Source organism: Melitaea cinxia, chromosome 15, assembly GCF_905220565.1.
Source record: "Melitaea cinxia chromosome 15, ilMelCinx1.1, whole genome shotgun sequence".
In the NCBI taxonomy this organism is placed as follows: Eukaryota; Metazoa; Arthropoda; class Insecta; order Lepidoptera; family Nymphalidae; genus Melitaea; species Melitaea cinxia.
This window is the reverse complement of record NC_059408.1, coordinates 3,899,023-3,914,685: the sequence shown is the minus strand read 5'-3', so window position 1 is coordinate 3,914,685 and position 15,663 is coordinate 3,899,023. Positions and strand designations below refer to the sequence as shown.

Below are 15,663 nucleotides of genomic sequence, written 5' to 3'. Positions count from 1 at the left end.
TAGCATCAATAGCGAGCGTACTTCAGCAGTCGCGTGTCATTTGCTTTTTGTTTATCCACCAACTTCGGCTCAATTTAGCGTTAAGTGATCGCTATTGCCTCTGGGGCGACACCCCTGCGGCTTAATGACTAGCTTTCCGCTTTTTTAAACGCGCGACGGGTCGCTGCGATTATTTACGGCGAGTATAGACGCGCCCTATTGTCCGAGCACTTGATTGAAATCTGTTACGCCGATTTTGATGAAGTCAACGATTTATGGTTATTGATTATTTGGACAAGAGAGGTTTTAAGTGATTTTATTGTGTGTTCGGTTGTATTTATTGTGTTACACTGTTTTATCGATTTAGATATGTGTGTAAGCTTTTGCTTATAATGTATGAGATGAAACAAGATTATGAAATAATCTTCTACACCGTTTTTTACAGACATTGCGCTGAAAATCTCTTAAAAAAATACTAATATAATTAGAAAAGATTTAAACTTAAGTAAAAGAGTCGGCCTAAAAGATGTGCTTTTTTATCTTATAACGATCGTTATGATTATCAGGAAAATTATCAACAAATACACTACGAAGTAGGGGGGATGAAGCTGAACGCTAAAGAAGCTATCTAACATCTTCTATTAGAAGGGGAGCTCATTACTTCGAAATGGAAGAAAGACAGACTGATTCGTTCAACTAAAATAAGAAACTAAAACCGGAAATCGAACACATATTTGTCGAAACAACATTGCCATAATAACAATTATATTGTAACAGGTTAAGGGATAGGCATAATTACCGCCATATAGTAATATATATATATACATAGTGTTGTGTCGGTCTGTCGGGATGCATGATCCAATTGTCGTCGGCTAAATTGATACTCTATTTGGCCCAATTAAACATTAATTAAAGCCACAAATGAACACCGAGCCGCTTCGCCGTTGTGAGCACTATGACAGACCGCTAATCAAGTTGCCTTTATGTACTGGAATTGAGTTTTTATATGACTTGGTAAGGTATAATTTATACACGGAATAATCTTGCGAAATTGACGTTTAATTGGTTTTCAAATAAATGTTAGATCGCACGGTGATTTTTGCTGTTAAAGTTGCGCTCTTAAGCCCGATCCCTATTTTCTAATGACGATTGCTATTCTTACGAACCGTTTAAATTCAAATATGCCCAGTTCGAAATAGAACGATTTACGAATCGTGTAAAACGAATAACGAATTGTTATTAAATATACAAGTTAATGCTACAACATAATGAACTACGAAGTAGCATTGATTATAATTATGTGTGTTTGATAAATTATTATCCTAATATAATATATAGGTATGTTACATCAAAATATATGACACCTTTTATCAAAATCAGAAAGTAAAACTACTCTTTAAAGATTTTTAATTATTAATTTCTTACCAATAGTCTCTTCTTAGCATCAGTTTAATGATAGACATTTCATTGCTTGACAACAATATTTTGCGAAACAGAATATTATAATAAAATCATAATTAAACAATAAGCTTTAAAACCTACAATTATTATGTGAAATTTTTTTTTCCGATTTTATTAACTTCATAATATCGATAAACATTAAAACCATATTGCTCAATGTTCTGAGGCAAGTAGAGATGATACAATATGCGTCACAACATCTTTTCATTAACGAAATTACGACGAATTGACTTAACTGGTAAAGCAATTAGCGTACAATAATAATCGACGCGAGTCCACTTGCTGTTGTGACGAGATGATGGGATTATATCATCTTTGCACAATTGCAATTTCAATAATGAATATATACTTATTATATATACTTATTTAGAACAATATCTACACTAATCTGTACTAGGTAATATTAGGTCGAGTAAAAAGTAAGATTTTACAAAATTCATTTACATAATTTATAATGCACATTTACCATTTTGTTCGATAACTTGCCGCCATCTCGTAGATAGTGACAGGATTCCGTTCCAGTAGAAATTTTGGGACTTGGACTCCCAAGTCCCAAAATTTCTACAGTCGACACTCGACAGTCCTTTCTTGATGTTTTTATTTTATTTTATTTTTATTTAGAAAACATACAATTTTATATTAAATTATTATATTATGATAATGATATGTTAACTTTACACTATCTAAAGAAGTCTGTAGAGACTGAAACAGATATCTGATGGTGCAAAATCGTGGCTAAATATGGGTGTATTAAGATTTCTCAGTCAAACTCTCTCATTTTTTGTTGAGTGGCTAAAAACGCTGTGGTCGGGCGTTATTATGATCGAATGAAAAGACCACATCTTTTCTGTTGATCAATTCTGGCCGCTTATTTTCGATTTCTTGCTTAAGTTTCATCAGCTGTTGACAGTAGAAATCCGAATCCGATTTCACCCGGCGGTATAAGCTCATAATGAATGGATGCCCTTCCAATCTCACCATAAACTCAACATCGCCTAATTGCGTGTCAACCCGGGTTTCGCGGTAGTCTCTGCAGCTTGACAGACCATTGACCACAATCTATTTCATACATTCTTATCGTAGGTGATCCACTTCGTCACCAGTGATCAATCTCTTCAAAAATGTTCATTATCATTACGTCTTAACGTCTTAAGAGATCAATCGCAAACCTACACGGTCGATTATGTTTCTTTTAGTGAGCTCATGTGGCACCCATATATCGAGCTTTTTCGTATAGACAGCCTTTTCCAAATCAAAACTTTTTTATGGTCACATTTTCATGGTATCAGAAGTAGCCATTTATTGCAAGTTTTTACTAGAAAATACGAAAAGACATTTTCCCCGACCTATATTATAATTAATTGATTCATAGGTAGCATTTAGCGTTTTCTTGACATTTAGCTGTAATCGTATTTAATAAGGAATATTAAATGTTATTTGTTATTATTTTCATAAGTATAATATCATCATCATCATCATTACAGCCTATACAGTCCACTGCTGGACATAGGCCTCCACAAGTTTACGCCAAAAATAACGTGAACTCATGTGTTTTGCCCATAGTCACCACGCTGGGCAGGCGGGGTGGTGAGTATAATATATTTAGTAATTATTATATATTTTCTATTGTTGATTCTAAATAAAAATAAATTGATTTAGAATCAACAGTATATATTGAGTTTTTGAATATATTTTGATATGATATTAAAAAATGTTTAGAATTTCCTAATGTGTGGGGTGGGTAACACAAAAATAAAAATCGTACAAATTAAAAATAAAGAATTAAACAGAATGATGAAAGAGAAGAAGTTATACATTCTTTCTTATCTTCTTTTTGAATGTTAGTAATGAATGTGTGGCGACATCTATCGCACGAAATACGAACGACTACAAACTAAGTAATTAGAGAAAAACTGACGTATGCTACATTACGCTATCAGAGTTTTCAAAGTGATTAAGTATATATACAAGATCCCGACAACAACCGTCGGGGCCGGTAGCCCACCAGACATAACACCCGTCTGGCCGGAGGATCCTCCCTTTTCGATGGCGGACGCGAGAAAACGAGAAAAGTCGAGTGGTCAACCTCCAACCGGGAGAGAGGAACTTTCATGCCTTCTATCAGGTATGCCGTTTTTTCTTCTTCACGTGGTCTTCCCTTCTAGAGGGTCTTTTTAAATTTTGCACATTCCACCGTGAATAGAAAAAAAAGTTAATGTGTATTAGTTTTCATTTTACTAGTACTACAATTATAATGTCAATAATATAAAGCATACAGGTTGAATTCTGACAGGTTGATTCTTCACACTACGTTTCACACGCATCGCCAAACTGGTGACCCCGACGTGATCACACCATGTTCCTCCGCACTCCCAAACTGGTGACCCCGAGCATGAATATCAGCGCAGCCTTCGCAAAAGCTACGTCATCATGACGTCATCATCACTTGACCCCGAGCATGAACATCAGCGCAACCTTCATCGTCATCATCACTTCCTCAAGCTTTCGAGCAGCGAGAGGCATCCAGCATCTACGGCTTCAGCCAGCCAGCATCTATGGCTACTATGGGTATCCTGACCACCAGCATGCAGCGGACGCGCATTCCTGGTCATCGCCCACAGCCTTCTCAGCGACTTTGGCACAGCACACTGCACTTCGGCCGATCAGCAAGCAGAGACGCACTTCTCTCCTGGTCGACGCAGTAGCCAGCCACTACGCAGCACTGCACCACTCCGACTCACTGGAGCATTTGCAGCATCACCGCAGACAGTTCCGACTGACCGTGAACTATGCGGCATCTGGTTCCGACTCACTGGAACATCACTGGCCCGGCAAGCATCAGAAGATCTATGGTCGACTCAACCTGCTATCGACCTCCGGTCTCGGAGGGGAGTGATGTGGCGACATCTATCGCACGAAGTACGAACGACTACAAACTACGTAATTAGAGAAAAACTGACGTATGCTACATCGCGCTATCAGAGTTTTCAAAGTGATTAAGTATATGTATACAAGATCCCGACAACAACCGTCGGGGCGTTAGCCCACCAGACATAACACCCGTCTGGTCGGAGGATCCTCCCTTTGTGAGGGTGGATGAAGAACTTCACAAACCATGTTCCCCACACTCCCAAAAATGTAAAGAATCTCTGAAAGAGAAGTTTAAAGAGATCAACTTCCGGACCTTTGCATCGCAGTATATTTATGAAAATATAATGTACATACGGAAAGATAGGCAATTATTTATTAGTCGTAGTGATCGACATGCCTCAAATGATGTAACACTCAGGAACGACCACAAATTAATATTTCCTAAATGCCTAAATGTCTATCTTAATATATAACAAGATTCCGGCTGCGGTTCAATCTTCTGCCTTTACTGAAGTTTAAAAAAATTACTAAGCCAACTTTATGTAGTAAAGCCTATTATAACATCAATGAATACCTTAATGATGACAAGGCATGGCAATTAATAAAACTCGACCAGGCTATGTCTATGACTTGCACTGTAAATAGATACAGTTATAAATATTGTGAGGAGGTGGCATGTGGTGGTTTCGGCACACACGATTGGCTGTTTCGTGATTGTCCTGATCATCTCATGGTATAAAGTATCCGAAACGTCGGGCATTTAAAAAACTTAATAAACTGCGATAAAAACCGTAAAAGTTGTTTCATTATAATGTGTTAAATGTATATTTAATTGTTAACTTTCTTCGCAAAACCCCTACATATAGTATAGCTATACAGTTGCAACCGTTGTGTGTAATGAATCTAACAGCACCTAATCTTGTTTTTCCACATCACACATCTGGCAGCGCTGGTGTGGCTGTACATTAGCGAGCACGCTCGTCGACAAATGCGCGCTAACAACGTTAACCCGCTGAAAATCGACACACCTACACTCCCGTTAAAGCAGAGAGCTTAGATTTTTATATGATTTGTTTTATTATTTTATACATAGTATCTGATATGTTGATCCTTTTGTGTCTCTCAAACGAATACAATAATTACATATGTTTTGTAATTCTAAGAAATAGAAATACATTGCAATCAATTTTACAGACAGTTTAATTTTTTTTAAGTCTTTCATTACTTATAATTATAGCAATCAAAACTTATAAAAATACAAAATATCAAGAGAGTCAAATTCATTGTATATTGTGTTGGACATCTTTTCTTGCAGGAAGTAACTCTAATTAATAAAAAAAAAAATAAGTAAACGACTTTTACTGAGCAACTTCCAGAACCTTAATCGAGGATTAGAAAACATACATAACAGATATTTGTATTTTCTATTGAAGTTTTTCATGAGTAAGAACCTAAACCGCCACTGCTAACGAAACGGTTAGTTCTTATAATGACTGCACCAATCAGTAATCTAACAAAGCTAATAAAGTTTAAGTTTGAATTTTACTCACGCAACAAGTGCACAATGACGTAATAACGTCACGTTAATTGAACGAAGAGCGCGAGGTCGAACGCGCTGCCCTCACCGCGAGTTGCGAACGGGTTTATTGGCGCGCGGGTGAAACGGACTGATGTAAATCTATTTGTCATATTAATGTGGGCAATTAGACCGGCATGCGGGCCGTAGGGCTGCGGTACTGGGACCTTTTGATGATTAAAAGCCCTACTATTAGAAAAGAATACAGAATAAAGTTATTAAACTTTCTAATAAACTTAAAAACGTAGTTTTACCTTTGTAGGCTTAATAATATAGTACTAACCATTAACCCAAATAATGCCAGCAATGTTTTTTTATTAACTATTGATAACTAACATAATTAAGTACCTTAATTTTTTTTAAGTTAATACTTTATTCTCGTTAGAACAAAATTTGATGGATTTCGATTTACATCTTAAATTTAAAATTTAATCAGGATACAAAATAGTAATTTGAATCTAAAGGTTTACTATAACGTATAAACTTTACGAAACTGATCATTGACTTATGTCAACCTACAGGAATTGTAAATAAACATCCACTTAACAACTAAAGATATACCTATTTATATAAAAAATTGTACTTATATAAAAAAATGCGAAAATTTTCTAACTAGTAACCGGCAACCCTGGCTCGAAAGGGTTGCCGTGAAACAGTCGCGGGTTCGTTATACCGTACAATTGTTTAAATGAAATGTTTAATTGACGCTTTTAATTAGATCTCACGATCATAATACGCTTTTTTGACTAATCGAATGAGTCACGATCAACGCTCTCCGAAATTGTGTTTCGTCGTAATAAAAATTAAACACCGAGTGTCATTCACACTTTGTTCCAGTAAGCGCTTTGCTTTTTTATATATATACAAATAAGATTAAAGTACTTAAAAGATCTGAGGTCGGAGCTTAATCTGTCAACCCGCAATGGAGCAGCGGTAGATTAAGCTCAGAACTTTCTCCTACATTGAGAAAGAAGCCAATGTACAGTAGTGTTATGAGCTGAATAAAAAAACTTAAATAATATTTGTCTTTACCTCGACATGAAAAAAAGGAAAACACTATGAAAGTTGATATTTATGACAAGCAATAGCTTAGTGTTAAAAAAGCTTAATATGAACGCATCTCTGTGAAGTCAAACGTTACATATTAACATAGAATTAAAAATATTATAGGATTTGTAAGAGCACGTTTATTCGTAAATCGATTCTTACATAAAAACTCATTTTTATTACTCGTAGTTTGTTCTGAGAAAGTAAAACCGACTTCAACTCAATAGAAATGATATAAAATACAACTGGACTCTAGTCCAGACACTAGCATGTAAATACATTATAAGTTCACACGTATCGTGTAGAAATGCCCGTTATAAGCCAGTCCGCTCTTCGCATTACTGACCGGAACCTACACGTCCTTTATAATCCGAAGAAGCCATATATACTTCGCTTCATCGCTTCAGCCTGAAATATCCCACTACTGAGCATAGGCCTCTTTTCTCATGTAGGAGAAGGATCAGAGCTTAATCCACCACGCTGCTCCAATGCGGGTTGGCGGATCATATATACTTATCGTTAAAAAAATATATATTTGGATACCATTGTGAGTTTCTTCCTCCCTTACGTCTCCTAGACGAATAAAGAGCCCTATACCCAGCAGTGGGATGTTACAGGCCGAATTGTGATGAGTTTCCTATATTATTGACTTGGTTATTATATATTAACCGCGATTTCGCCCACGTTAATTGAAGGAAAAACTTACTTAAATACTATATACTCTATAGCCTTTCTTGGTCAATAGACTATCGAACACATTTTTTTTTTATTTTAATTCCAGGACATAGTTCCTGAGATTTTTGCGTTTAGGCGCACAAAAATAATTTTTCGTTTAAGCGCACAAACATAATTTTTCGTTTAAGCGCACAAACATAATTTTTCGTTTAAACAAACAAACATAATTTTCAGCTATGTACTATCAGATTCAGAATTATCAAAATAAGGTTATTAAGTAATCAAGAAGTCGGGGAAACTTTTTGTGTAGGTATAGCAATAAATCAAAAGAGTTCTCATTTGTTTTCATATGGACGTGGTAATATCAGATAGTATTAGTCCAATTTCAGATATTTTTATATACACTTAAACGCATATGTCCGGAGAATAGGTACAATTTACTTAAAAACGAAACTAACGAAATGTAACATTGCACCGGTCACCTATTACATGAAAATTTCTCAACAGACACTTAACATAGAAACACTTAAGTTGTTAAGTGAAACGAATCCCGATCATTGGTAAGTAAGCCCTTTCGATTCGATTAAAGTAAATCTTTGAACAAGTTAAATAAACTTCAGCGCTGCGGGCCGATGTAACAGTTCAAAATTCAATTAATATCAACACTGTAAGATGTCGACGAAGTTAATTGGTTATAATAATTATTGATACCTAATTAGGTAATTAAATAAGTACCTCTGACAGAGACTCTAAACTGATCTGAATGAGTCCGTAACGTCCCACTGTTGGGCAAGGGTTTTTTTTCAATCAGGAGACACCTGATTGTGTCTCCTGATCAAACTTGCCCTACAATGGGACGTTACCACCTATACAGATATGGCAATTAAGTTCCCTAATACGAGTAACGATCGACCAGGTGTCTATAATAAAAATCGGGAACTTTAAGTGGTCTCCGAGGATCGGTGGGGTGACCCACAAGGATGTATGCCCCGGCTAGAAAATAATATATGTACAAATACATCATTACTATTTTTTTTTTTTTTTTGATATGGAGTAAAGGAAAAATGCTAACATGGTCGATCAAAATTAATGTGTGTTGCAAATTATCACTTTTGAAACACTTTTTTTCAGCACGCCTATATATTTGAATTTTAATTACATGTGTATTTCTTACATGTACATGTAATATACGTTGATTAAGTGTTTCTTTTTCCTACACATACAGCAAACATCAAAAACAGCTTTATTCAAATAGACCCCAAGAGCACTTTCGAATCGTCATTTTACAAATTGAAACTTTAAAATGATTATTATTTTTGTAAAAGTAAAGCTGCCACCTATTCGTAATGTAGATTCTGTAGAGAAGAATTAATAAGAAATTCCGCAGTTACTCTTTTGAAAAATAATATATAAACTGTGTTTTAGTACAAAATTAGAAATATGTTGCATGAAATACAGCGTCACTAAGTCCACACATCTTTATCAACTATGTAATCCAGCACCGAATAATACGCTAAATCTTATGGATTTGTTATAAAGATTTTGTAATTTTAAACCGACTTTTAATATGATTTACTTAATTATTAAAATATTTCAATCACAATGTTTCTAACGTATCAAATAACAATAAAAATCTAGTGACCCGAACAATTTAATCACAACAGGCGCTGACACCTCAATTCAGTGAAGGATGACTCGGCAACAACGACTGACCCAAATTTTGTCCTATTAGATATTATTCGCTTTCAATCACTGTCAATCAGTATAAGGTTAAAAAAAAATTGCCTGTACTCTATATTACATGTATGGAAGTTTATACGTTTTTCATTAGGTTTAATTATTAATTATTATTGTTTTTTTTACATCTTTTTTAAAACTATTTCGTGTACCTACGTCTTGAGATCTTTTCATACGTCATACGAAAATATTATATAAGGTTATATTAGATCAGCCTTTGGCTCAACTTATAATGTATAGTTGTGCGGTAAAATAAAAAATATAAGTATTAAATATTGTACAATACACATATAGGTACGTATATAGTGCTTATAATAAAGTTATTAATATCGTTTAAAATTATATTATACGATTATTAGCACTATTGAAAATGATTTATAACTTTAATTAAGTAAAACGATTGCATTTCATTAATTGAAAATTCTATCATAAATATTTTATGTAAAACTAGTGACTTCGTCCGCATGGAACAGATGCGTGCGCAATACTTGATCATTATTTTGCTGCGATGTTATTTTAAAACTACGATATCTCCTGAGATACTCATTGAATTATGTAAAAGGCTATTTTGTTTTAAATTAAATACTTGTGATGAATAACGTATTTATTTAGATAAGTATTAATATCATGTTTATAAAAACATCTTCGCAAATAATGCATTATTTTAGAACAAACTTGGTTAGTAAAAAAAGATTATAGAGAGCCAACCTTAAAAGATAGACATATGCTGTCGCGGACTTTTTTAGAACTTTTAAAGAGGATCAATTCTGTCATACATGATTTTTGAAACTTTAACTGTTTTCACAGCGCACGCAGCGGAAGCTCTCAAAAGGAAAAAAGAACCCCCTATTTCGAAACATTCTTCATTGGTGCTCCGCTCCTTTTGGTCTTAGTGTGATGAAATATAGCCTATAACCTTCCTCGATAAATGGGCTATCTAACAATAAAATAATTTTTCAAATCGGACCAGTAGTTTCTGAGATTAGCGCGTTCAAACAAACAAACAAACAAACAAACAAACAAACTCTTCAGCTTTATAATATTAGTATAGATTTATTTTAAATAACATTAAACATTTGATTTCAATTACAAATAAATTTAATTTACGAAGGATCATATTTTTAATCAGTTCCATGTGAAACTAATTGTAACAATTACTAGTAACGTTATAACGACTATCGTAATAGTCGTTTGTTTTAAAAGTTTTTTTATTAATTTACACATATACTTCATCCACCATCTTTTCTTTAAAATGAACGCTATGAAGCTTAGAATACATATCGTTTAACGATATACAGTTAAAGCATATAGAATCGTTCCATTAAATCAATGTTTCATCACAAAAACTAAACAACTATTAAACCTATCAAGCCGAAGTGGTCTATTGTAAATTAAACGCAAAAAAATGTCTTTATTGCTTCCATTACTCTAACCCGTTCATTTATGAGCGTCAGCGCAACATAATTACCGTTCATTAGACTAACGCTCGCAGTAGCCTTAATGAAGTAATTGCTATACAACCCATCCTAACACCGAAATAGCTCACTAAAATCTATCCTTTACTACCCTGGTATAAGTGTTCAAATCCCTTGAAAGTTTAGAGAGGATAGCGATGTGTTAGTTGTATAGCCGTCGTCATAACTCGACCACCGGCAATGACGACACACGCTCCGGAATTGGGTATGATTCATTTTGGTCCAGTAATTAAATTGTTAGTACACATGTGTTTGTTAAATAAAGAGATACAGTAAAGACAACAAAGAAAATATTTTATAGCAAACGTTGAAGTACCTAATCAGTTTATCGTTGTGAAGTATATTTATGATTGTTATACCCACATATCAGCCTATCGCAGTCCACTGCTGGACATAGGTCACCCCAAGTTCACGCCAAAAACGGCACAAACCGATGTGTTTTGCCCATAGTCACCACGCTGAGCAGGCGGGTTGGCGATGCGGACGAGGAATTCAACACCATGTTCCTCACACCCCCAAAGTACTTTACTTACTTAGGTAGAACACAGCTGGAAATAACCTATTTAAAATCTGGAGCAGCTTGTTTGGGGAAGTTACAAACCTTACAAAATATCACAGCCAAATAATGTTGCTTCATCTTGCTTTCAGGCAGTGTTGTATTCCTGTGGTGATTAACGTGACCAGAGCTCCTGGGGGGATTGGGAGTAGGGTTGGCAACATGCTTGAGATGCTTCTGATGTTGCAGACGTCTATAAGCTACGGTAATCGCTAATAATCAAGTGAGTCGTACGCTTCTTTGCCGACACACTTGCTTAAAAAACATAATTATAAAAGAAACCTGTAGAAGTGGTTTCGTAATTAACTTTTGAACTAAACGGCTTATGGATTACTTACTGGTCAAATGGTGAAAATATATGGTGTGCTGGTCGTGGTTCCGGGGGCGCGTCTCGTGACCCAGCGCTGCCCACTGATGGCGCTGGCGAGGCACAGCTTGCTTCCGACCTAATAATATTGTTTTCGTATACAATCATCTGTTAAGGTTGTTATTTTTTCGAGAATAAAACCTAACCTACCCTAGGTGAAGATGCTAATGACTGCAATTTTGATTATCTCATTAACATTCATTCTGCGTGACATTGACAAAACCATTTATTCCGAACATTCATTAATTAATTCTATTAATTTTAATGAAAAATAGTAAAGTACAACAACGTAAGTGGACGAAAAATAGTCTAGTAAATACGCGTTATCAAAGATTACTCAAAAAGTCAGATCTCGATTAAGTTTAAATGGGACCACATGACAAGCACCACCTTTCGATTAAAATAATATTCATCGAGATCGGTCCACCCAGTAAAAAGTTCTGATGTAACATACTTAAAAAAAAATACAGTCGAATCGAGAACCACCTCTTTTTTTTTGAAGTCGGTTAAAAATCTTATATCAAACCTCTCATGTCTTGGAGATCTGTTGGGCGAGCGGTGCGGAGACCGGCGCGGGGAGCCCGGGGTGACGGGCGGGGACGCGCGGGGGGACACGCCCGCGGACATCGGCGACGCGTCTCCGGACCCTCGCGACATACCGCACTCCGAGGAGCCCTAACGAGGAACAGCGATCGAGTGAAACTCAGTGATAAAAGATAAATACTCAATTTAATGATTATATCGACAATATTAATATTATCACACTCACTATTACACTTAACACTATCGTTTACATTTAGAAATTAGAAACATTAAGAAAATTATTGTGAACTTTGATTAGTTAGTGGGCTTAGTCTCAAAATTTTGGATACAAATATGACTGAGTTTTGCTTGATTGCTTTGATTGATGATTGAATGCGTTCTAGATTAGAAAAAAAATGTCTAAAATTAGCAACTATAAAAATATTATAATGCAAGTACATCTTGTACTCGTACGTTACGTCCATGTCTCTCATTCTAAGAATATCGGAAAATACTAAAATAAATAAAAGAAATGTGAATTAAATTGCCAAAAAAAGTCGTAATACTCATAGTTGATTAGACACTAACCTAATTTAGTAGAACGAGAGCATGATACAATCACTTTGAATGTTTCTACGGAAGAGACAATCTGAATTGACATATATATATTTTTTTGTCACAATAAAATATAAAAATATTAATAATTTACTTTAATAATATCTAATGATTAAAAAAAAAAGAAAAAAATCTCCACAAATTAAGAGTACAAATAATTGTGACTTTTACATTAGGTAAAATAAGTCATAATTGAGCTATTTACCTTATCATCGGAGGGGTCTCTCTTCGCCATCACCTCAGCGCCCTCCCGCTTCCGCTGTTCCTCTTTCAACCTTTCCGCCTTCCGCCACTTCGCCCGCCGGTTTTGAAACCAAACCTGATGTGAAGTGTATCATTTTAAATAATTGTGTTTGCATGCAAACGAAGAAAAATCGACTTCAATTATATTGAAAAGTAATACAACGTAGGTAGACGAAAAAATAGTCAAGTAAATACGCATTATCAAAGATTCTCGATCAGATCTCGATGAAATTTAAATGGGACCATATGATAAACATCGGCTTGCGATTAAATTACAAATCATTAAAATCGGTACACCCAGTAAAAAGTTGTGTGGATTTTCGAGAATTTCCCTCGATTTCTCTGGGATTCCACCATCAGATCCTGGTTTCCTTATCATGGTACCAAACTAAGGATATCTCCTTTCCAACAAAAAAAAAAAAAAAAGAATTATCAAAATCGGTTCATAAACGACGGAGTTATCCCCAAACATACATAAAAAACTAAAAATATATATACGGTCGAATTGAGTAACCTTCTTTTTTTGAAGTCGGTTAAAAAGAGAAGAATTGTTAGTAGTCAATTAACACTTATTACATTGATACCTATACTTATTATATTGATACCTACTATTAATCCAAATGTTCTTTATCTAGACGTAACATAGACTATATACTTAGATGCGTCCATCTATTAGTAACTCAAAGTTTTGTTGAGCTACCCGCAAAGTAAATGAAATAGCGTTTCCTAAACTAGTACTTGGTTAGTTTTTTTTTTCTGTTTTTACTACATTAAAGTACCCAATAAGTAATATTAGACTTGGACTTATAAAGACGCATATGCTTGTATACCATTTAATAACATCTTTAAATAGTGAACCATGTACTTATATAATATTTTAAAAATAATATTATCCGGCTTAAAACGTTATCAACTTTTACGAACCTCATGAAATACAACAATTCAAAAAAAATCTATAAACCTTTATCCTCTAGAACCAAGCTGTCAACACGAAGCTTTAATAATACATCATTACAACCCTATTTCGCTGGTATTATAACTCAAAGATTACCCATCAAGAAACCATAAGGGAGCGAACCCCTACCAGCAGTATCGAACTCCGAATACATAGACTAGTAGTCCAAAAGTAGTTCTAGATAAATTGGATGATGTTTAATCAACGCTAGGATTAAAGAGCCTTACGTTAGAAGATAGGTTGTGCTACGAGGGTTCGAGTTATGTTGGTCGCTGTAAGCTGGTTAGTGCGGCGAGAGGCGAGCCACATTTGCCGGTGCAATTTTCGCAATTTACTTTTAATAAGCCCTCTGGTGGGAGAGTGCTATGAAATCTCATAGCGATGGTGTCAAAATTTGTGTAGACTCGAAATTAGGCACTAACTTAAATTTGTTGTTACATTCATGATATCGAGTGCGGCATGCTTTGTCATTTTATGTTTATTAAAATGTGTTAATATGAAAAACCCTTATGGATTTTATTATATTAATGATTATTATATATTTAAAAATAATAAAAGAATAATATCACTTAAGACTAATCGAATATAACTCGTAGTAAGGCGTTAAATAAATCTACACAGATTTTTTAAAAATAAATAAACGCTTTACACTCAACGGCCCCCAGTAGGATTATCTCCTATATCGGGGCTCCGGAAACACAATGCACAAGCACAAACGCCCAGACCACGGCAAGTATCTGTATGGCGAATACAAATGTTTGTCATATGCGAGGATCGAACCCGCAACCGCCAGCGCAACAGCCACAAACCAGTGCTGTGACCGTTGCGCCAACGCGTCGTCGTCGTCGTTTTATATTAGAATATTAGCTATGGCCCCGACTTCGCCCGCGTGGGACAGTGACTAGAGCATTTTTTGGCTATATCTTTTGATTTATATTGGATTATAAACACCGTCGTTTGGGTATTTACATGTTCAACGTGACTCTTTAAATTTACATAACTTTTTTATTTATGAACCGATTGACGAATGAAACAAACACTGTTATGTGAAGCTTACCACAATATATTAGTGGAAACCGCATCTAAATCGAATAAGCTATTTCTGAGATTAGCGTGCACAAACATACTACATTTACATTTTTATTATATGTATTGATTGACAAATGAAACGATTAGGTAAACAGTGCATTTCCGTTAAGCATCTTGTAAATACTCTTCATACGTTACTACTTATAACAAACTCCTGTTACTGAAAGAGTTTGTCTGACCTAGATATATATATATATATATATATATATATATATATATATATATATATATATATATAGTATATAGTATTTTTTGTACATCTACATTTCTATATAGTCTATGACGCATCTCAACTCGAAGTGACCCTTAGCGGCGGTAAGCTAATTCAGTTAAAATAATAATCACGTCATAATCCGTCGAACCCTAATAGTTTTTATCTCTTACGAGGGTGGAATTAATATTTCAGCACGTCGAAACTACCCCCTGCTTGAGTCCCTCTCGAATAACGATATCTGTTCTCTATAAAGTGAATTTTGTATATTTGTAACTTAAATT

At 34.9% G+C, this 15,663-nt stretch overlaps 1 protein-coding gene across 1 annotated transcript in view; it reads right to left on the bottom strand.

The window, feature by feature from the left end:
- LOC123660618 (phosphatidylinositol 4,5-bisphosphate 5-phosphatase A-like) overlaps positions 1 to 13,116 on the bottom strand; it is a 43,873-nt gene extending 30,757 nt beyond the window's left edge. Inside the window, exons 1-3 of the mRNA XM_045595675.1 lie at positions 13,087 to 13,116; positions 12,271 to 12,419; positions 11,716 to 11,823 (exon numbers count right to left, since the gene is read on the bottom strand). Of these exons, the coding sequence (XP_045451631.1) occupies positions 11,716 to 11,823; positions 12,271 to 12,419; positions 13,087 to 13,116 (287 nt within the window). The remainder of the gene's footprint in view (positions 1 to 11,715; positions 11,824 to 12,270; positions 12,420 to 13,086) is intronic.
- Positions 13,117 to 15,663: the final 2,547 nt, after the last annotated feature.